We start from the raw sequence: 24,418 nt of genomic DNA, 5'->3' as shown, positions 1-24,418 counted from the left end.
AGTTGGTAGCCTTTTCTTTTTGCTTGGTGCCGAGTAAGTTATAAACATTTTATTGATAGGTCATATGTAGTAATGGAGACATTATTCTAGAAAACTAGAATTACAGCGTGGTTTATGCCTCACCCGACAACCATTACAGTTTCCAAGTACATATTTCTACATACTTTCACTCCCAGATTAATATAAGGTCAATGTGATGTGTTTGAGCCTATGTGACAACTGAAAAAAACTTGAAATATCACTTATTTTTTTTAGGCCACCGTGACATTGAGCACCAGAATATAATCAGTGCTTCCAAGTGAATTGTGTGAGATGTAATTAAATTCCATATAATAAATAACATTCACAGGAAAGTGAGGCTAATGTGACCTGGACCTTTCAACCTCACACACCAACATCTAATCCATCCATCTTGAGTCCAAGTGAACAGTTTTACTAAATTAGAAGACCTAGAGCTGGTCTTAAGATGTCTCCTCCAGGTGAATTTAATTGTCAAATGTAATTTTGTGTTCAAGACAACATAGCGTCTTGTGAACTTGATTTTCACCTTCACAACTAAAATTGAATCAGTTCATTGTAAGGCTAAGTGAATGTTTGTCCCAAATTTAAAGACAAATCCTCACGCTAATCTTTAAGAGATAGTTTACCAAAAAACACTTTTGGAGTCTGGGGTAAACAGTGTTGCAGCCAAATCCCATACAATGGAAGTATCTGGTGACTAACTCTTCAGATATACTGTAAACACGTAAATATTTAAGTGCGACTTTATTTTGCCAAATGAATAAAGAGGTTACCATGAGCAGTAAATTAAATTAGTTATTGTTCACTGCAAGTTTGCAGATTTTCTACAAGGACCTCAAATAAAGGCGAAGATCAAAACTCAGAAAGCCCCCGATACCGAGGGTTTATAATCCATTGTCGGTGCCACTTATCCTGAGGGGGTCATGTGGGATATCTGGAGCATAGCTAACATTGTGAGAGGTGGGTGACATCCTGGAACAGTCGCCAAATGTGTCAGACAACCTATTTAGACCACCTATAAGCCTGAGCTGCGAGAGTGGGCTGTGGAATGAAAACAGGTAAAACATTCAATAGTGTAAAGTGGAAAGCGCATAACCAAACCTACATCTCATTAACCAAACTCAAATGGTGGAATTAGGATTACCTGGGAAATATGTTACTGGTACTGTTTTTTTGAATTGTTACATTGGTTTACAGGTATAACAGGCTCAATTCTAAAACATCATTCATTTTCACTTAGTTATTATATCATGTGTTAAAGCCTGCATAACAGATCTACACTAGTTTAACAGGATGGAATAATATCCACACAGAATCCATTATAATCCTAAACCAGAGGTCCCCAATGGCCTTGATGGATTAAAAAGCAGCTTTTAAATATTCAAACCAGCAAATGACTGTCCACAACCATATATCAATATACAAAATTTTATTACAAAAGAAAAGAAAAATCATTCTACACGAAACTCTTCCATGTTCCACATTAAAATGGCTGCAAACACTTGTTCTAACTACAGATAAATCTGGAAAGTAAAATGACTGATGAAACCGCACCACTTAACAGAATATAAAGCAGTGTTTCCAGAAAGAACTTTAAAACTTGAGATTTGCTGCTGCCAACTGTCAGTGCATTATATTATCAAAGTCACCTGGTTCAGGTAGCAATGAAGATCCAATACATTACAAAGCCTTGTTCAGTGGAGGAGCATTGTGGGGCTACGTGACAATATAATAACTAAATCCCTGAATAAGAAAAAAAAAAAATATACAGGTCTGGTATCCTACCGAGGCCGACCAACAGGGACAGCAGGCTATAATCATATGCACAAAACATACTTATGCTGAAAAAACATATTGTAGACTTCACATGCATTAACAAATTGTTTAGTCCTCATCGTCATCGTCATCATCGTCCTCATCATCGTCCTCATCATCGTCATCGTCAGCTGGTGCCGTTTTCTTGGCAATGGGCCTACCTGGGCCACTCTTCTTACCAGCATCACTCTTTCCGGACCCACTTTTGGCTTTGTAGGCAGCAACATCCTAAACAAAATCACAAAAGAATGTTCAATCAACTGCATTGCAATAGAAATGTGGATATATAATGTGCTAATCCAGAACATATAATTAGGGAGTGCTTTTAATTTTCAAGTTATAGGCACCATGAAAAATACCATAGATACCTTCTCATATTTTTCCTTCAGTTTAGCAGCCTTTGCTTCATGTGGAACCTTGTCTTTGGAAGTCTGTGTACCCCACAACTCTCCAAGTTTCTTGGCAATGTCACCAATGGTGATACCAGGGTTCTCCTCCTTGATTCTGGCACGGTGATCAGCACAGAACACGAAGAAAGCAGAGCTGCAAAGAAAAATTTGATTTAATGTCAAAACACCAGAATACAGTCAGTTATATGAAACTGTGTGTAACTAAATGGTCAGGCAGTGTGAAGACTTACGGGGGCCTCTTTGGGGCATTGGGGTCCTTCTTCTTCTTGCCCTTTTTTGCACCCTTCGGTGGAACATATGTAGTCATCTCACGGTCATATCGGACCTTGTCATTCTTAGCCATGTCCTCGAACTTCACCTTCTCCTTGGCTGACACGGTCTTAAAAATATATATATTTTTATAAAATCAGTACCATGTCACAAACTACATTATGAACTCTTGACAATAAGGAGGTGCATGTGGCATGATGTTATGTACTGCAACCGGCCTTTCCACTTCAAATAGGCAGGGAAGCGGCAAATAAAAAAAACTTTATTATTTGCTTTATTTACCATTAAAATAATTACTAAATTGGAATAAACTTTCAAAATTGTTATCCAGCTTACCTTCCATCTCTCAGAGCATTTCTTTGAGAACTCTGCAAAGCCTACACCGACCCCTGGGTGTTTCCTCTTGTGCTCTTCACGGCAGGTCGCAACAAAGAAAGCATAGGAGGAGGTTTTTCCTCTGGGCTTATTTGGGTCCTTTGCCATGGCGGCGTTCAATCTACAAACAGAGAAATATGACATTGTCAAAAACTAGTAACCATCGGAGTAGATTAAGGCAAAATGTCAAACATACACGGCTTATTTTTCTTAAAATTAAAACGGCCGTGTCTTTATATTAATTAACTTTCCATATAAAGAACATCACCCGAGGTAAAGGTTCACAAGCGTCGTTGCACAAGCATTACGGCAGCAGAAATGGGGTAAACAGGCACTCAGGGGTATTTTAGTCTCTAATCGGATTTCAGTCTCTCTGCATAAATAGCACGAGACTCCATTTTGTATCTTCCCGCCCAAACCTAAATACACGAAAAACTTCCCCATTAAAGTATTAGGTAATTATAATGTGACATAACCAATATACTATTCAAGGCTACTGACAAACAGACCAACCAAAGCAGCCACAACCGATTCGAATTTTAAACGGGAGGCCCTTCCGTACGGTGCGGCGCTAAGCTAGCAAACATAATGGCGTCGTCACTGCACGCTGTATACTTATCGCAACATCATTAAACTAGACCGACTCAAGAGGCTTAACTTTGCCGACTATGGCTTGATATGACCCCATATACGCATCTTTCATCTCGGTGACATTTTCGGTCACTATGTTATATATAACATAAACGGCTTAGAAAGAAATATGTCCTCTTACACTAACTTAACATACGGTAATCATTCGGCGTATACATAACATATATTCACTGTAGAAACCCCGATTACTTTAAACGGTACCGTTTGCATATTAGAGATGTAAAATAGTGGACCTTACCTGTTTGCAGTAAGACAAATTGTTGACGAGTGGGTGACGAGGAAAGAGCAACTGTTTTTCACTGACTGTGAGGCTGAACTAACTTAAGCAGAACTACTTCCACAACTCCGCCCTGCCTTCAGCGGATTGGTTAGATCGGGATATTTAAATTTGAAACGTAGTACATAACTGAAATACGCTGCTGTGATTGGCTCTGTTACGTGACATGAAGACATCATGTTTGTATGTGTTATCTGTACCCTGATTGGCTGACCTGGGCTTTTAAACTTTCGGCGCGAAATTCCCTTTGTTCGGTCGGAGTCACTGGTGTTTGGAGGACAGAGGGAGAGGGAGAGGGAGGGGGAGAGGGAGAAGGAGAAGGAGAAGGAGCCTTCGGATAGTCTATAGTTCAGAAACATTCATAACTGACTGAAATGACCCGGAAATATTTCATTCTCCGCCATAATAAGAGTTGATCGAATTTTCAAAAGTATAGAGAAAGGAGCGTTAATGCTTTCTACCATATCTCCTTTAGCATAGGGAACATCGCACCACCCTTTGTGAAAGAAAAGGGAAAATGCCGCCCAACAATACATTTTAAGCTTCACAACCTTGTAGTTGCACCTGGAAACACACATGTAAATATTATAAACATAACAGCTATTGTGTTCTCATGACATGATTCAGAAGCGATGTAAATCAGCATTTGTCTGAACTCCAGATTTCTTCCCCGTCACATCTGTCCAGTCAACAATAACCATATTGAGCGAATATGTTCAGCTCAAAATATCATCGTAACTAAACCCGAAAACTAATGTCATTTACACCCCCCACATCGAATTTACACAAATACCACTTTCTCCACATAGTGAAGGTTTTCTATTCGAATATTCCTCAAATTATTACATTGTTTTAATTTTCAGTCCCGTTTTTTTCATTTTCATTCAACTGTTTGTTATATCCTGTGAGTAGGTAATGATTAAATGTTCCCTCTGTATATAATGAAAACATCTTCATGCGTCATTGAGTTTTAAACCGGAAATTACTACTGTGAGCGCACACCCAACACCTCAGCTCCGTGGTTCTCCTCAAAGGGAGACAGACAGAACATAAACGGTTGAATGCTTTTATTTTGAAACGGATAGGCTACAGGAAGTGTTGCAAATATTCATGTTTAAATAGTGGTGAACGTAAATGTACACTGTCCGTTCGTTCGTGTGTCGCAAGGGGAACGGTATTCAACTCTCAACGAATATTCCTGCTCAGTAGCTATGGTAATTTAAGCTTCAGCGCTTGCCTGCTCCGTACCAGGATCACGGTCAAGCTATTTTTAGCTGTGTCCCAAGGACTGTTAGACGGCTGGAAACAATTGTTCGAAAGACAGTTCCGCCCACAGTTTTTGGAGACACAATGTTGTTGTAGACTCTACGACAATATTACAATTACATAACAGATGCAGAAGATATTCATGACCGATGTGTAAGAAGGTCTTATTTTATTGCAAAACTGTATCTGATGATATTCATTCATTAATATGTTTTTTTAATCTACCAACTACAGTGTTGCATGAAGATGGTGCCATTATGACTATCTGCAGCTAAATAAATAGAGGAAGAAACATTTAACACCAAATAAAACATGTTTTACTGCATCTTTGAAATAGGTTTAACTTTACATTTTACTGCACTGAATCAATTCAGTAATGAAGTAAGTAGGCTTATTTTTACATTATCACAAACTTAATCAGCTACTCTTTAACCTGTTTGTCTTTCGTAGGAAGTCATTTCAATATCAAACACCAAAATACTGTCTATATGAAGCAACTACACAGAGAAACAGTGAACATATTTGAACGAACACAAATAAATGAGAAATAAAATGAAACCCCTGAAGGTTGCGTATATGCTAAACAGTAGGGGTGGATAGAAAAATCCTCTGTTTTAGCAGATTTGTTATAAATATATCTATATATCTATATTTCTAGTCATGTTGACCACTCAAAAGGCTTTACAGTACACTTTTTGCCACTCTCTATGAGAAGGGGCAATTTTTGGGGTTCAGTATCTTGCCCAAAGACACTTTGGCATGCAGAATGGGGAAGACTGGGATCTGCACAGGCCTTCTAGTTAGAGGGCGACTGCTCTATCCCCACAGCAGCCCCTCAAATCCATTTTTTAGAATGCAACCATGCATAAAGTAGATGGGCTCTTTTTCTCAGGTCAGGTAGCAAATGCATGTCAAAGAAAAACTAGAACAAAACATTCTTTTGTTTGGGCAAATGGCTTGTTGCAAATGTACTCCCTATCAAGTCAAGCAACTTATTCAATGCAACTAACTGGGCAGGTTTGGGCACCCTACTGAGTCAGTTCTTATTTACAACCCTCCCATTCAGCCAGTGGTTCTCAAACTTTTTCTCTCATGCCCCACTTTGGAGCTCGAATATTTTTCATGCCCCACCAGCTCCCCTGCCCCAACAAAATTATGACAAAATGGGCCAAGTTTAACATGTGTATTTACATAACATACACATGAACAATAAATCCACATTACTTTCTGGAATTTCTGATGTACATATAAAATCCCTTTTTCAAACAACTTTTTGTGACATTTGTCACTTTTTCAAAAAATAGTGACATAACTTTGCTTAAATTTAACTTAATTGAAGTACTTTAAGTGACATTTATCACGACATTCCTCCATCAGTCTGTACTTTTTCAATAATAGAGAAAAATTGAATTCAATAATAATCACTTTGTTACTAAGATGATAAAGCTCAACCAGAACGAACACACGCATGTGCCTGGGGTGTAATGTTTCTAAGTGTCTTCTTAATTTGTAGGGTCTCATAGAGTTTTCAGACATAAAATACACACTGGTCTCTCCTCGTGTTCTACCGCATTGACTGTGAACCCAAGAGCAAGAAAGGCTTCATTGTAGTTTCTTTTCAACTGGGTTTTTGAACACTGTCTCTTGTTTGTCCCTGACCGGCTGCCTCAAGCGAACGAGCCCTGATCTTCTGTGTGTGTCTCTGAGCGAGTTAGTGGGGGCGGGGCGGAGCCCAGGGGCCTGAGTGTATGCGCGACATGCACAACACTGTATAGGGAGCCAGTGCAGAGGGGCTGAAGCCGCAGGTTGACGACCCCTGTCTAAGGTGAAAGAGCGATTTGTTTACTGCTCTGCCGTTAAAGAGATGCGGACGTCCAAACATTAGTTCGGCTATAATATTAGTTCCGCCTCACATTGCCCCCTCCCGGTCGCGCGCCAAACCTGTTATGCCTCCACGCCACACAGTTTGAGAATCACTACATTAAGCCGTTAGATCTTGCAAATGTTGCAAATGCACGATGCTTCAATCAATCAATAAATCAAATTTTATTTGTATAGCCCATATCCACAAATCACAATTTGTCTCATGGGGCTTTACCATGGTGTGACATCTTCTGTCCTTAACCCTCAACAAGAGTAAGGAAAAACGATTTATAACTTTCTTTATAATTTCCCCCACATTTTCTCAATATGTCAATTTTTCATCCAACCATACTCCTAAAAATGTAAAGACCTTAAACAAAAAAAAAATCATTTAAACAGGGTAAAAAGAACGTAGAAAACTCAGAGAGTGCCACTATAGTCCACAGTCAATTTGTCCACTGCTGCCAATTAGGATCCATCATCAGCTGCCACCTCGGTCGTGGTCCACCACCATTATCAGCCTCCAACACGATAAAGGATCCACCATTACGATCAGCCAGCATGATCAGCCGGCTCTGGATCTGCGGACGATAAGGCAAAGGGACTCAAAGAAATCAAAGAAATCAAATACAATGATGAAATGACCTTGGATTTGGTAAAATAGTTCAGTCAAAGGCGCTTGTGAACAAAACAGCTTTTGCATCTCGATGTATAAACTTTAATGGTTGGGGCATTTCTACAACCAGGCATATGACCCCATATGCTGCATGACTACATACTGTTTCCACTTGCCCTGCAAACCCCTAGCAGACCACTCCCCTGAGATCTCACAGGTCTCACAGGTTTATTTTGTACCATCATGTCTGTTATGTATTCATGGTATATATAGAAATAAGCAATGGCCTAAAACTTTAAAATCATATACGTGGCTTACTGGCAGCCAGTGTAAAGATTAACTACATTTGGGCGGTCAGAAATCTTGCAGCTGAAATCTGATATAGGTTTAAGATCTATTGCGGTAGTAATTTTTAATAAAGATCGAAGCATGAATCAGTTTTTCCATGTTTTGTTTTGTCATGAGGCTAAATTGTATAGCATTGTAATATTATATGAAGCAAGTTCTGGTTTTTAAATAGACAGAAATTAAGTGCATGGTTGGAAGTTAATGTCAACTATTTTCTGCTTAAACAACAGTTAAACTATAGTGAGGCTGTACAAGTTTATGTACACACACAATTGTTTCATTCAATCCCCAAAAAATATGTGAAGGTTTGTGTTGAATGTTCTCTCTTTTCTCTCTTGCCACCACACTCCTCACCATGTAGGTCAACAAGACAAGGTCCTGTGAAGATACAACATCTTTGAAAAGACAGAAGTAAGAACCTAACTCTTGAGATCAGTTACTGAACAACAAAGAAGAAGAAGAAACTGAATTAAAAGGACATGTGCATGCCTGTGCAAGGGTGTGGTAGATCTGTAGGAGAGGGGTCATAGCTGGAATGTTGCAATTGTGGAGGGGAACACCGCTCAGCTTAATGTAAGTGCAAGGTTAGTAAGAAAGCAGCAGAGGTACAGCGAGTCAAGGTTGCCCAGGGAATCAGCTATGCAGATAGCCTGACGTTGTCATTCTCACAATTCTAGTCAGAATGTGAATCTGATACCGCTCCAATGGGCTGTGATTATGGGGCGTGTTTCAACTGAACTAGAAAAAAGAATGCCTCTTGTCTCAATTGGATAGACCTACAACCAATAAGAGCAACGTAGTATGTGACGTATGTTAAGCGACGCATTGTGAGTTATTTACTAACGCCGGGTTCACACCGGACGCTGAAGCGAAGCCAAAGCGACGCTTAATCGCAGTGCCAAGCCTTAAATAATAGCTGGCTCCCATCCACTCCCATGTTAAACCTTTGTGCGGGTCACACCGGAGGCTGAAGCCCCGCGTTGCGCCAAGGCTGCCTAGCGCCGTGCAGCGATCGTTTCGGCGTCGAGTCTATTTTTTGCTCTTGACGCGAGCGTATCGTGCCAGGAAACACACTGAAAAATGATTTTAAACGATATTGATGACATATTTTATATTATATAAATGATCAAATATGCATCCCATACTTTGAATTCCCCTTCTGTTGTCCTGGAGTTTTAATTTTACCAATGACTTTATTAAATGTTCCCCTCTGCCCATCCACTACAGCCACACAATCAGTGATAAAGATAAAAAGAGACAGGGGGGGCTACGTATTCTCCAAATAGGCTTGAGTGGAGAATAAGTAATTTACCCTCGACACCCGACATTTAACAGAGCAAACAGCGGAGAAGTTTCTTCAACATGGATGACATTAAATTAATGATTGAAGTGGAGAAGTACAGTGAGTTGTATGATCCTCGGAACATGTTGTATAAAGACAATACCAAAAAAGACAAATGTTGGGACGCTGTTGCTTAATGTTGGACTTGTCGCACTTTGATGACGTGGTTGATTACGTTACTGTTGATCATCTGTCCATCATCGGATAAAGCCCGCCCTGACAATCTGATTGGTCCAAACAGTTTCTGTTCTGGCATAATTTCTCCCCAACGGAGCGACTCCAGACCGAACTTCCCGACCTCAAATGTTGTGGGCGGGGCTAAATTCGTCTGGCATCCAGGCTACTATGCAGATGCAGTAAAGAAAGGTTTCAGGAGACACACAGGTATCGAGACAAACAGTTAGAACAGACAAAGAGACAGGAAAATGTAACAGATGCGATCAGTTGAAGGGGAAATCTGATAGCGAATAAGAATGATTGTTTGCTCTTTATGGCTGAGACATTGAAATGCTTAGCACAGACGAAAAAGCCACAGTATTGCTCATGTATCAGTATCCACCACAAAACTATTGGCAATGTGAACGTGATTGAACGTTACGTTCACTCACATTCACATCGTGAATCATCATCGTATTAGGCCATTATGAAATACCAGGAGGGAGCGAATGCGTGTTTGTGTTCGCTCCCAGACAGCGGACATACACACAGGACCCGGGGCTCCTTCCCTCCGCCCCCGCCCCTGCTCACTCGCTCAGAGAGACACACACACATAATGACATTAGAGCTTGTTCACGTGAAGCAGTAGCCGGTGAACAGGGTTACTTACCGACTACTTCTTAACAGTGGAAACAGTGAAAACACAGAATTTCTCTGGTCACAGCAGCCCAGTGGTCAGCGCTCGTCAACTAAAAAATGCGTCGAATCCTATTACCCGACGGTTGATTGCTGTGCGTGGCTGAGGGAAAAAACAGCGGAGATGACAGCACACGGAAACTGATTTAGTCATGATTGAATACAAACTGGCCTTTTTTTTTATGTGTACTCTTTTTAAGCTATAAACTGCAGCTATATGTTGTTGTTTTTTTCAGAGGGCTACTTCTTATTTTATACGTTTCCCACAAATAGGACTGCATAGTTCTGTGTTTCATTTATTTCAAAGTAGGCCTTTGCCAGTGTATTTTCTTCTTCTCTACAAAAGAGTTTGGTGTTTTGTGTTACAAAAATAGCAATAAATGTCAACTGTTTTGTTTATGTCGTTCTATAATTTCATAAATGCAACAAACTATAGTATATTTACAGTATAACTTATTTGGGGGGAAGGGGGCAAAATGGCTCTTTGATAGTAAAGGTACCCTACCCATGTTGGTCATGTAGGTGTGGAGGGAAATGAGCAGGTGGATATTCAGGCCATACAAACACTTAGAATTAAGCAAGTTGAACTACAAATTCAGTTAAGCAAAACTGGAGCAAAGACATTCATTATAGGACATATGCACAATCAACATATCAGGAGTACTGGGACATTAATGAAACAGGAAGGTGGGCTGGTGACGAAGGGAGGAAAGCATCATCACTTTTCATACAGGTCCCAACCAAACATTGCATGGAATTAATTGACAAGCCCCCCAACTGGTAGATGCCATGACAGAAACCTACTATCTACTATTTCATTTCATATCAGGAAATATGATACCAAGAGAAATCAAATTTTTTGGTCACTAAGGAAGGCAAAACTCCATGATTCAAAACAGAAAGCAACATTTACTGTGACATTATTAAGAGACACAGATTTTGCTAAGGATGCAGTTTATTTTCCTGCATAATTTCTTGTTCCAAACAGTCCAGTTGGTGGTGGTGGATAAGCCTTGTTTTTGGACTGAGGTACGCGAAGCGGAGATTGGACTTGAGAGCCGAGCGCCGAGGCTGCATGTGGAGTGTTTGGTTCAATTCAACAGTTTTTCAGAGCACAACAAAACAATTGCCTTGCATCGGCTTGCCAAGGCATTGTAGGAAGGGCTTGGTTAGATTCTAAATGCAAGGATTCTTGCAGATGGGAAACTACTTGTGTTTTGCAAGCCTGCTACTCAGTTGGCCAAGGCTGTTTCAAGAGGCGAGTGGAAGGATTTGTTCCAAGTAGTAAGGATGGTACGAAAGGTGTGATTTATGGGGTCTCACTTAAAATCTCCATGGACTAACTGGTCAGAGGCGTAGATTGTGCGAAGATCTCTGAAGCTACTCAGATAAAAGTTTTTTGTGACGGAGCTAAGCTTGACTCAACAGTAGTGTTGTTAACTTTTCGTGAAAAGTTCTCCCAGAACGAGTCTTTCCGGGATGTTTGTTCTTTAAAGTTCATCTACCGTATATAGGAAGCTGCCCCTGTGGTGTTTTAAATGCCAGATTTAAGGTCATGTTGCAGCTGCATGTCAAGGAATTAGAAAATGGGGTAAATGTGGGGTTAAACATGAGGTTTTTGATTGTAGGTGCTCAAGTCAGGGAGTTGTGGTGGAGGACATATTGCTGGGAGTCATGAGTGTGAGCAGTATAAGCATGCAATGAAAGTACAGCAGTACAGAGAGATGAAGAAAGGCACTACATATGCTGAGGCTCTTGAAAAAGTTACCAAATGTGGTGAGGCAGAGGAAATGAGGAAGAAGGAAGGGGAAGGCTCCCCTCGAGTAGCACGTGTAACAGAAGACTCAATGGTGGTAAACAAGTTAAATTTCCTAACCTTTATCTTTTAGGTCTTGTGTGACATAAAGCAGACAAAAAATAATGTTATGTTTAGAAGTGTGGTGAAAACTGTTGAGAGGGTCCTTGGAATTGAAGGGGTTGAGCCATCTATACTTTACAGACATGTATTTTCTAGAGAAGGAAAGGTAAAAACAAGTGGAGGCCGAACAGAGGAAGATGATGACACTAAATGATGACTCTTGCCAATGGGCAAGAGTTAAAACAAATTGTAGATCCCTTAAAAGAAAAACCAGGGTTAATATGTGTAAAAGAGACATGGCTGAAACCAACTCTTAAATTTGTATTACCAGGATATGTTTGTCCGGCAAAGATCGTAATACTTTAGGAGGAGTATGTGCAGTATTTGTAAGGGAGAGAATTCAATACAGGAGTGTGTTGTGATAGAAATATAGAGCTCAACAGGAAGATCTTTTAGTAATAAATCATTAGAACACTTGTCTCCAGAGCGATATGAAAAAATTTGATGAAATAGTGGCTCGAGTGCTGTCCCCAGTGGGGTTGTCAGGAGATTTTAATGCTCATTAATCCAATTTTAGAAGATTTTTCTAGATAACCATTTACCTGTCAAGCTGAATGATGTAAGACCGACGAGGATTCATGTTGTAAATGGTTTTGTATAAATAGATTCAACTTTAGCCTCAGCTGAATATACTCAATGGGGAGTGACCATTTCCCCATTTTAAGTAGTTTTGGGAGGGTTTTGAAGATGGCATAGGACAATTTCTTAAGGATTTTAACTTTCACAAAGCTAACTGGGACATGTTCAAAGAGCAACTCTTGGCAGATTTGAGAGATGTCATAAGTGAACGTAGTGTGGAAGAGCGGAGTAGGTCATTTTGTCATGTAATAAGAAGAGCGGCTGTAAATTATATTCAAATGAAAGAGTTAGGAAAGAGAAGGAGGTAGTTTCACGGTGGAATAAGGCCAGTAATGAGGCCGTGCAGGCTATATGGAGAACCCCTTGAAAGAATTAAGGTCTTTACGTTTTTAGGAGTATGGTTGGATGAAAAATTGACATATTGAGAAAATGTGGGGGAAATTATAAAAAAAGTTATAAATCGTTTTTCCTTAGTCTTGTTGAGGGTTAAGGACAGAGGATGTCTCACCATGATAAAGCCCTATGAGACAATTGTGATTTGTGAATATGGGCTATACAAGTAAAATTTGATTGATTGATTGATCCCCAGGTTCAAATCTGTCTGAGTAGAAGACTATCAGATGGGATTTCAATATTCACTGCAAAGTTAATTGCTTTATTGTGGGGGCTGTGCTGGGTGGAAGATGGAGAATGGGATCAAGTTGTACTGTGCACAGATTCCTTATCTGCCCTAGTCACATTGGTGGGGGGAGAGGGAAAAAGAGCTCGGCCAGATATAGTTGGGGAGCTTTTAATGTGGTCTCTTAATTGGAGAGGCTGGGAAGTAGCGTGTTTTTTTAATGGATGCCAGCACATGTTGGGGTCGAGGGCATTGAGGTGGCAGATAGGACAGCAAAAGCAAGTTTAGGCAGAAATACAATAAATATAGAAGGGCCACTTGGAAGGATGGAGTGTCGTAGCATCATCATTGAAACGCTGAATCAGATATGGTAACACGAGTGGGATGGAGGCATCAGAGGAAGAAAGCATTATAACATCCAAGCAACAGTTAAACCTGTCAATAAAGTATCAAAGCCACGAATAGACAAACTCAAATTGACAAGGTAAAGGAAATTGTGACTGTGGAGTCCTGGTGTCTGTCCAACATATTCTGATGTATTGTCCACTCTATGCCAAAGAAAGGAGGGAACTTTTTGTAGAAATAGGCAAACAGGGTACTGACATTTTTTCTATAAAACACTGCTTGGTGATGGGATATAATAAGGAGAAAAGCTGGGGAAGTCTTCCACTTCCTTAAAACTACAAATTGATATAGCAAGATATAAACTGAGGGCATTAACTGCAGTGATGTTTCCCTACCGCTGGGAGGCAGCAATTAGTCTGCCGGGAAGCTTCTTCCAGGCAGAAGAAGAAGAAGAAGAAGAAGAAGAAGACCGTGCCTTGTTAGACAACAGTTACAAGATGAGTGGTGCCAACATGGACACGCGCACACTCTGCCTCTTTGATGTTGACGGAACTCTTACAGCCGCAAGACAGGTAAAGACAGATACTCAACATTTGTAGTCATTGTAGTTCTGTGCCTTATCGGCAGTGAAACCTAGTTAGGCTGAATAACTTTAGCTGGTTTATAGTCGGGCAGTTATTAAACAGATTGCATTATTGTTTTATATTGATGAGGTTATTAGTCTGCTTTTGGATATATAAGTGCAGCTTTGCTAACCAGTCTCAGACCTGTAAAGGATGACTGAGCTTCTTGTGAAACATGACGGAACCAAAATCCTGGAGGGCCTCAGTGATTCCTGACTGGTCACAGCAGTTGCGGGAGGTAGCTTAGTAAAGCTGAATCACATGCGGACACGCAGTCACAAAACCAGGAACACAATAAACGCACAGGTGGTTCAAAGGACCCGGATGCTAGACGTGTTTCCGATGGAGTGTCAAACCTGTTCCACCAGTGTCGCAAGTTATTAAGGCCATAGCTCTAACAGTGCGAGGACCCTCTAAAGAGGTTGAGAAGGAGAACTTCCTGGCCTAAAATTAAGTCTGAGGTGCTTTTTGGAACAGGATACTTGCAGATACAAAAAATACTAAATACTCCAAGGCACTCTCTTTGTAATTGTCAAAAAACATTCATTGTCAAGGCATGGTTACGTGGACCTTAACAACAAGGATTAGGGTTAGATCACCTTGCAATGGTCCCATCAATAGTGTCATTCCGCCAATAGGAGACTGCCACACTACGGGGTTATGGCCTAAAGGGTGTGGGCACATTAAATACCCCTGCAGATGGGGATGTTTAGCTTAACGTGTTAATCAAAATTTAATCGAAGAACAAAATAATACTTGTAAACAATAACTTTGGTTACAAAAAATAAAACACTAATACAAGCCAAAAAATGGTTATAGAAAAACACTAAAATCTACATCCAGATTTATTTGTGTTATTTGCTTCAAAATAATTGGGATAAACTCATAAGGAAGAGTGAATTATTTCACTAGTTTATTCCATATACATTTTGAAATAAGCCCTTTTAACTAAGGCGTAGCGAGCCAGCACTGCAGCCCTGCAAGCTTTTTTGTGGCTTTGCTCCAGGTGGTAAGGGGGTGCCATGAGCCATAGGCTTTGCAGGAGACAACATGCCGAAATTCTGCACACACCATCAGGTGTTTTAGGAGCTTGCCGTCAGCTGTGTCCAAGCACATTCAATGACCCTTGAGCTGCCAAAATGTTATTTTTTTGAGCAGTGTATATTTATAATAAAAATGTCCAGCACTAAAGTTTAATATGCAAACCGGACTCATTGACTCTTTCTTCAATTTAGTGTGGACTTCCTCAGCATTCTTTTTTTTCTTTGAATTACTTTGATTAAGTGTTGTGGTTATTATTGGTCTTATTTTATTTGTGGTGTCTGTTTCAGCTTGTGACCCCTGACATGAAGAAGTTCCTTGACAACCTAAAGACTCGGGTTCGAGTTGGAGTGGTAGGAGGGTCAGACCTCAGCAAGATCAAGGAGCAGCTTGGAGATGATGGTGAGATACGTGGCTCTGATGTGTTCCAATTAATTTTTTTCTAAAACATGCTGTAAGTTTGACTGTCACTTTTCTGCTTGTCGGGTTGTATAGTGATCCAGAGAGTGGACTATGTGTTTGCTGAGAATGGCCTTGTGGCCTATGGAAATGGGCAGTTACTTTCTATCCAGGTAAGGTTGATTTTAATGTGTCCAAACCTCACCTTGTCATTCAGTATTTGCAGGATGATGCTTTTGAAGTCCACAGCTTTTTACCACAGGCCTAAATGACAGTCAGTCTAGTTAGGACCCTATGGAAATTGTAAGGATTGTTCTTATCATTATTATTTCCCTTTTTGGACTTTTTCAGGGCCTAGACATGCTGAAATTCCACCAAAAATTTGCAGGAAGTACGAAGCCCAAAAAAGTAATTGTATTCTCGAGTAATTTGAAATGGGCGTGGCAAAATGGCTCAACAGCGCCACCTATGGAAAGCCCCCTCACTTAGCTTTCACAAATGAAGGCAGTGGTGTATCATGAACAGATGCACAAAAAAGTCTCTCAGAGCATTATGAAAAACGCAACAGGAAGCCCGCCATTTTCTATTTAGTGGCCATATTCACCATTTTTACTTTGACATACTTGTCCTGGGCTTTCATCAGATTAACTTCAATTTGAGATCAGTGTTTCACAACAAGATGGAGATAAAAACTGATTTAGGGATAGATTTTTCGTCACACCGTGTGACGTCACGTGGCGTCAAAGTTTGATTAAACGCAATCAAAACACGAGGTTCTGTATCTCGGACATACATTGTCCAATCGAGTCCAAATTAGATGCGTAAGACAAGAATCCCAGCCTGATGACATCTACACAGAAATTATGACTTGAAATCACAGCGCCCCCTGGTGGCAACATGAAATCTCTTGTTTTTTGCATGTTTTACAATTGGGTGTATTCCTCCTCATCCACTGACCTCAACCATGTAAAACTGTATCAAATTGGTCTCAAGACAATGATAATGAAGGCATAAGATTACTGTGACTTTGCGTCAAACGCCATATTGATGGCTTGGCATTATAGTTCATCAACTCGCCGTGAAACACGAAATTGCTGTAACTTCAGTGTTCATGGCTCTATCTCACTCAAACTACATGTGTGTATCAACATCCTCCCCCTATGTTAAAGAGCCCCCCCCCCCCCCTAAGATATTCATATGGTTTAAAGGCGGTGTGACCGTGGCGTCAAAGTTTGATTAAACGCCATCAAAACACAAGGTTCTGTCTCTCGGACATACATTGTCCAATCGACTCCAAAGTAGACACGTAAAATAAGAGTTCCGGCCTGATGACATCTACACAGAAATTATGACTTGAAATCACAGCGCCCCCTGGTGGCAACAGGAAGTGACATGTTTTATACTTTGATGAACTGCTCCTGGCTGCTTTATGTTGTCGTAACTCCACTGTGCATTGTCCTATCAGTACCAAACTTCTGTCACATGTTTAGAGTCCAAGCTTGAACAGCTCTTTGTGTCAATATTTCCTCAATGTCACAGCGCAACCTACTGATTCGCCATGAAACAGGAAGTACTTTGTTAAACCACTCACTATTATCCAACCGGCTCCAAACTACTGACCTATGATCACAATCGTGACCTGAACAGCTCCATATATACATAATAGTTCAGGGTCATAGTGCCACCTACTGATCAGTGTGAAAATTACGTTGTGGTAACATTGTCCAATTGACACAAAATTGCTCACGCTACATCAGAGCGCCTACTTGAACAGATCTATATGTCTGTGCATAATAATAGTGATGCCGCCACCTACTGGCAACAGGAAGTAAGCTTTGTTTTACAACTAACATTCGATTTACATAAAATGTTCACAGTGTGACGGACGCAGGAAGTGAATCGTTGATCCTTGCCGCAGTGCGCAAAACGCATGCAACGCGGAGACGCGCGCTTCGTCATATGTCGCTCTCTCCACCGACCGCAACAGGCTTCAACGTGCGGGTGCTCGGGCCCGCAAGTGCTACAACGTAGCCCTAGTTGTTAGCTGTATTTTGTAGTTTGAAATAATTTATGATAATATTAATAAAAAAAAACGAAACATCTCATGTCTGATATAATGCTGTAAATAATCGAATAAAGAGAAGAGAATGTTTAAGGTCAAGATAAAGTAATCATGACGGTTAATATGATCTCAATATGATGATGAAATGATGGTAATCACATAACCTCCCTCATGTTCTTATAGGAAACTTTCAGGGTAACAATCTTATAGAAAACATTCTCTGTATATAAACCTACCAGCCTCTCACGATCCTCGTTCCAATGTCAATTGGCTCCTACAAATGTGCAAATCTACGAACTAGATTGTGTGCTTGGGGTGGTGCTTATACAGGTCAACACCAAGGTAACCCCAAACAAAAAAGCTCAGAGCAGGTTTGCGTTGCCATGTAGACATACATGGGGTTACATTTCACCACTTTTCATAGCACAGGATAACCATGAAGTTTCACTGATAAGCCAGTAACCTTGATTTGTAGGACAGGCCCCTGGTCATTTTGTTTGCTTGCTGTTTTCAGTCCATACAGGCCCACATGGGAGAAGAGCTACTGCAAGATTTTATCAACTTCTCTCTCAATTACATGGCCAAGATCAAACTGCCTAAGAAGAGGTACACACATCTTCCTCATATTATTAACATTTGGTTATGGATGTGTAATGGAAATCTGTAAAGTGGTAGCCTATAAAAGTAATGGTAAGTAATGATATGGTGTAGCCTGATGGGAACAAAATTGTAATGTTTTACAGGGGGACATTTATTGAATTTCGTAACGGCATGTTGAACGTCTCCCCGATTGGACGCAGCTGTACGCAGGAAGAGAGGAAAGAATTCTATGAGCTTGACCAGGTACAACACACATGAACTCTAACTGAACTCAGCAATATTTAGTTTTTAACAAAGGATCAAATAATTGAATTGTGAATGGTTGTGACTTTCAGTGATAACGGCATCTTTCAGCTCATTGCTGCTGTGGTTCAGAATCAGAATTCTTTTAATTGCTAAGTGTATTCACACATACAGGAAATTGACTTGGGGTGGTTGGTGCATTTGACATAAAACGACAATCGGACATAAAACAACAATATATACAGTCTCATGTTCAGTTGCCCTACAAGCTCCCCAGCTCGAAACAGTACAACAACAAAATAAACAGACTATGATGCAGCACCTGCAGGATTGTTAGTGTTTTTTCTCTCTTAACAGACAGAGAAAATCAGAGAGAAGTTTGTGTCCGTATTAAAAGAGGAGTTCAAAGGAAAAGGGCTCTCGTTTTCAATTGGTAAGTTAATCAACGTTTGTATTTGTCATTTATACTAGGACCCTGTTCAGAGCAGTGTTAATTTCGTTGACGAAAACTGTAACGAAAAATATTCGTTAACGACCCTTTTCCCATGACGAAGTCGAGACGAAGACGTAACGAAAACGGATCTTTGAAAATAAAAACTATGACTAAATCTATTTGAACTTTCGTTGATGAGACGAAAATGTTGGTGGTTGACTAAGTCACAATAATTTTAAAACATCATCGTATCAGGCCGTCATGAAGTATCAGTAGCGGGCGAGTGAGTCTGTGTGTCTGTGTCTGTGTGTGTGTGTGTGCCTGTGCGCTCCCAGATAGCGCACTGGTCCGTAGCTCCGCCCCGTGCACTCGCTCAGGGAGACACAGTGAAAGCAGAGCTCGTTCCCGTGGAGCAGCCGCTCAGTGACTGACTGATTCTTAACAGTGGAAACAGTGAAAACACAGAGTTTCTCTGGTCTCAGCTGCTCAGAGATCAGCGCCACAGCTTCTTGATAAGAGCAGAAGCTGCAGTTGGTTTGAACCGAGCTGCAGTTTTTGTGTTCGCCTCCAGTCTGACCTGCTCTCACTTTTTGTTTTCACATTTAAAAATAAATATATATTTTTAAGCTATTAGGCTGCAGCTATATGTTTTTATAGAAAAGGCGTTTAATGTGGCTATTAAATGTGATTAAAACTAGACTAAAATGTAATTCGTTTTCGTTTAGACTAAAACTAAGAAGGATAAAAATGACTGAATGTGACTAAAACTAATTTTCATTTTCGTCAAAAGACTAAGACTAAATCAAAAATAGCTGCCAAAATTAACACTGGTTCAGACCCCATGTCATCAATATCAATGTCCCCGCTTTTTCACCGGGAGTTGCGTTTTCTTTTTGTTTTTCTGTCTCGCGCGTTAGAAGCATGGTGAATCCAGAGGGGGATCCCCCACTCTGTTCTCACATCGGATTATCCTGACTTTCTACGGTCTTTAAACTAGGCACCAGGCGGAAACAGTTCCGCTGCCAACTGCGGAGGTGCTCACTTAACATTTGCGTTCACACATGTAACTCCTCCGGAGGAAATACAGGAGATATGCAGAGTTCAGTCAATGTCTGAAAGTAGCTAAAGATGTCAATAGAGATTTGGTGAAATATGTCTCACGCACACTTGACCATTTATAGCCATAAACCCTATGTGAAAACAGCTCTGGCAGTAGCAGCTCCATGGTGTGTCCCGGGCATCAGGAAACAAACGGTTAAGCCATTCACAGACGTCTCTCTCACTTACCTCTGTAAATTCTCCACATCATGTTTCTGCAGGGGGGCAGATCAGCTTTGATGTGTTTCCTGATGGCTGGGATAAGAGGTACTGTCTCGGGATTGTTGAGAAAGACAACTACTCAACCATTCACTTCTTTGGAGACAAGACCAAACCTGTGAGTATGTTAGTTACTGCGGAACAGCACAGTATGACTATGGCTCTCAGAACTGACACGTAAATTCTTTGAAATACAGTGGTGCAAGGCAGGATGTAAGGTATTAACGCCGGGTTCACACCGGACGCGGAAGCGACGCCGAAGCGTGGCGTAAACGCTAATCCCTGGTGCGCCGGTGCTTGGCTGGTCACACCGGACGCCGAAGCGCCGTGCATTACTAATAATATCACATACTTCTGCTGCTATCAGCCTGCAGTAAAAACGGCATTTAATCATTTTTTTCAAACATATACTTACTTGTTGCTCCAACATTTACTGCAACAGCGTCCCACATGTGTCTTTTTTGGTGTTGTCTTTATACAACATATGCTGAGAATCATACAACTCAAGTTACTTCTCCACTTCAATGATTAATTTAATGTCATCCATGTTGAAGAACTTCTCCGCTGTTTGCTCCGTTAAATGTCGGGTGTCGAGGGTAAATTACGTATTCTCCACTCAAGCCTATGTGGAGAATACGTAGCCCCCCCCCACCTCTCTTTTGTATCTTTATGACTGCTTGTGTGGCTGTAGTGGATGGGCAGAGGGGGACATTAAATAATGTGGTTGGTAAAAGTGGTAAAATTAAAACTCCAAGACAACAGAACGTGAATACAAAGTATGGGATGCATATTTGATCATTTATATCATATAAAATATGTCATCTATATCGTTTAAAATCATTTTTCAGTGTGTTTCCTGTCGCGATACGCTCGCGTCAAGCGAAAAAAATAGACTCGACGCCGAAACGATCGCTTCACGGCGCTAGGCCGCGGCGGCGTGGCGCAGCGATTAAGCGTCCGGTGTGACCGGCACAAAGGTTTAACCTGGGAGTGGATGGGAGCCAGAGGCTTGTCGCTGCGCTTACGCCACGCTTCGGCGTCGCTTCCGCCTCTGGTGTGAACCCGGCGTAAATTCTGCTGCGGCGATCACAGCACATCAATACCGACATCTGCCTTATCAACCAAACACTCTTGATATCTTTCTCTGTGTCTTCTACGTGCATGGCACCGCTTTGTCATGCTGAGATATTTGTATTCTTTTTGTATTTTCCATTTTCTTGTCTGTCGTGTTAGAAATGTCATCAGGGCACCCACTCGCTCACGTTGAATAATGCAAAGGATTTCCTGCTTTCACAGCAGCTCCTCCGGACTTTCTGTGTACTTAATACTAGGAAAGTCCGGAGGCTGGCACTTGAGATTTGTGTTCACACATACAACCTCTCCAGAGAATGTCTGTATGACATTCAGGTATGGTAGCATGGATAGAGATTATTTCTGATACGGAGCTAAAATGCTTGTTTGGCTGGAGAATGTGATGTTTTAAGCCACAGATTACACAGATGACTGGATTTAATTCTCAGTGTAGCTGAATTTAAATCTCTTTTTTTCGTATGTTACATCGCGACAGGGAGGAAATGACTACGAGATCTACGCTGACCCTCGGACCATTGGCCATGAAGTCTCGTGTCCAGAGGAAACACGACAGCTTTGTCAGAAGCTTTTCTTTATATGAGAGAGAAGTGATAGGACAGATTTTATGATATTTTTTCTGTTGGATAGAAATATTTTTAGTTTAATAGTCGATTGTAGCTTGGATTTGTCATCCTGTGTACTTCTTGCTAATATTATCTGACTCTGAATCTGATTTTATCCAAAACCCGACTCCCATGTGACCCACTGTGACCCACTGTGACTTATTGGGATTGTGTTGTAGTGGTTAACAGAACAGTAAACCTTTTCTTTATTGTTATGGAAATGACACCAGTTAGGGGTTGACTGACTGAGACTACACTTTAGAGAAGAAAAAAAAGGAATAAAAGCATCATTGGGCTGTTTTATCAGAGTAGACAGCAGTGGATGAATCCAACAACAGGATACACATTTTGCAAGACATATAAATAAGATTATGTATAATGTTCAGTAATTTATGGATAATATATTATGGCACCTTACTTAAGAATTCTGCAAATGTATCTGAAAAGCAATAATGTTTGCATCATATGTTATGACGTTTCCACCTGGTAAATAACTTGTAAAAAGATGATGCTGTAAAAGATGTGAACTTTATGAAAATGAAATAAAGACAGACTTACAATGTATGGGTCTCAACTGATGCTGATCAATCAGGCTCCAAGTGAACATTTGTACCATATTTGACGAAATTCCCTGAAGGTATTCTTGAGATATCAAGTCCCAGGCTTGGGACGGAAAATCAAAAAGTATTCCTCCCCTGTTGGCAGTGCTGAATCAGGAGTAATGATTACTTTTCCCTTCTCTGACTGACTGAAATTATTGAAATGTGAAAAGGACTGAAGTAGATGTTTTAAATTCAAACCGACTCTGTAGTTTTGTATTTTACACAAGAACATACACTTTATTTATTACTGAGGAATGAGTAAAGATAGTAATTCATTTACAGCAGCTACCTTAATATAATTTAGTAGTAATTGTTGGGTATTGAGGAAAACTCTTAGTTAATGCTGGTTGTAGAATACGGTCTCAACACATCACAGGTAATGGATAACAATTGACAGCAAGATTCTGATTGTGAGAAATCAGAAAATATTTAATATTTGTTGACACGCCAAAGACCCGGAATGTTGCAGTTCTTTCCCTTTTAACAGTGATTTTATTAATAGCTCTTTTACATCGGTAAATACAGAATACACATTCGCGCATAAATACACACCACAGGCTACAGTGAAATGTTCACGTTATGAGGGAGTGGAGCCACAGACACAGCTCATTAGATTCAGTAAGTGTTGTCACATACAGTAGCACTGACATTTGTCATCACATCACTGTTACACCACCGTGTCAGCTCCTGCAGGAGCCTAGGAAGATTTTGTGTTTTCCAATTCAGTTCAGCTGTAATCACCACACTGCTCCACAGCTCTGAATCCACAACAAATGTTTGTCCTCTGCTGAGTGTGTAGGTGATCTCCATGACTTTATTCTTAAAGGCGATAATTACAAATTGGACTTCATACCAATAAATGTGCTAAAAATAAATGAATCACCGTCTTTATTCAGTACCACAGGTGACACTCACTGCTCAACTGTAACATAAGCCTTACGATGAACTTCTCAGTAAGAGCCTGTTCAAAATAGAAAAAGTGCATTCTTCACCACCCAGTCACTGCCATTAAAGCATTACATAGAGCCACAATAGGTTTTCATTTTCAGGCATTTAATACAGTGACATGACAATGTGCTTGAATAGGTAAGCTCTAGCGCTCTGTTCACACCTGGCATAAACATGCATATGTTTGGTTGATGGCTCAGACTGCATCAGAGGTGGTCTGGGATGCAAGAAGCCACATTATTTTAACAGTGTGAATGTGGCCTGGGCCACACTGACGGACCTCCAATTCAGCTGACATCCTCTGTGTAAGATGTAGTGTGTTAATTTTCAAACAAATAAAGGTGATTAAATGGAGTGCCAAACATCTTGAGCAATATGGTCTTTGCCTGTAGCTGTGACCACACTTGCTGAAGACAGACACCCAACATGCTTGTTTATACCAGGTCTGATCAGGGTTCTCACATAACATCTGAAACTTCACTTCACATCTGACTGGTTAAACAGGAGCTCATGATTGACACATTCTCGTCTGAGGAATTCGGTGGATGTGAGGGTAGATTATTGTACAATGTTATACAGTACACTGAAAAAACAATAATGCCTTGACATAATGTATATTGCACACAAAAATAAAAAATACTGCAGTCCAGCCTTTGTTACCAACATGAATATTTTTGTTCACAATTTGTTCTGGTGAAGACCTGTCCCTAAGTTGTTCATACTGGTCAGACAAATGATTTGACATTTATTTGATCTTTAATTGATCTCCATCACAGCAAGGATTTGTATTATATAAAAGTGTCTATGGAGAGTCAGCATTATAGTTTAAGATCATCGCTCTACTTTGGTTTGAGCATGTTTTATTTTATTTTTCTTAAGCTACATGTCG

General features: G+C 40.5%; 2 protein-coding genes and 1 long non-coding RNA gene across 3 annotated transcripts; 1 reads left to right on the top strand and 2 right to left on the bottom strand.

Annotated features, from left to right (window-relative positions):
* Positions 1-1,433: 1,433 nt before the first annotated feature.
* LOC128437134 (high mobility group protein B2) lies at positions 1,434-3,920 on the bottom strand. The gene is made up of 5 exons (XM_053419170.1): positions 3,781-3,920; positions 2,853-3,012; positions 2,477-2,625; positions 2,205-2,379; positions 1,434-2,064 (listed from the first exon to the last, which is right to left on the bottom strand). The coding sequence occupies exons 2-5, from the start codon at positions 2,997-2,999 to the stop codon at positions 1,906-1,908; spliced, it is 630 nt and encodes a 209-aa protein (XP_053275145.1). The 5' UTR covers positions 3,000-3,012; positions 3,781-3,920; the 3' UTR covers positions 1,434-1,905.
* Positions 3,921-7,112: 3,192 nt separating this feature from the next.
* On the bottom strand, positions 7,113-20,509 carry LOC128437139 (uncharacterized). Its single transcript, XR_008338169.1, has 3 exons — positions 20,256-20,509; positions 10,081-10,209; positions 7,113-7,529 (listed from the first exon to the last, which is right to left on the bottom strand). It is a non-coding gene; the product is annotated as an uncharacterized LOC128437139 (long non-coding RNA).
* pmm2 (phosphomannomutase 2) lies at positions 11,816-22,541 on the top strand. Its single transcript, XM_053419168.1, has 9 exons — positions 11,816-11,959; positions 13,972-14,139; positions 15,522-15,633; positions 15,727-15,803; positions 18,207-18,298; positions 18,436-18,535; positions 18,893-18,968; positions 20,288-20,403; positions 21,853-22,541. The coding sequence occupies exons 1-9, from the start codon at positions 11,831-11,833 to the stop codon at positions 21,955-21,957; spliced, it is 975 nt and encodes a 324-aa protein (XP_053275143.1). The 5' UTR covers positions 11,816-11,830; the 3' UTR covers positions 21,958-22,541.
* The last annotated feature ends 1,877 nt before the right edge of the window (positions 22,542-24,418 follow it).

This window comes from Pleuronectes platessa, chromosome 3 (assembly GCF_947347685.1).
Source record: "Pleuronectes platessa chromosome 3, fPlePla1.1, whole genome shotgun sequence".
In the NCBI taxonomy this organism is placed as follows: domain Eukaryota; kingdom Metazoa; phylum Chordata; class Actinopteri; order Pleuronectiformes; family Pleuronectidae; genus Pleuronectes; species Pleuronectes platessa.
This window is presented reverse-complemented; position numbering and strand designations above follow the sequence as displayed.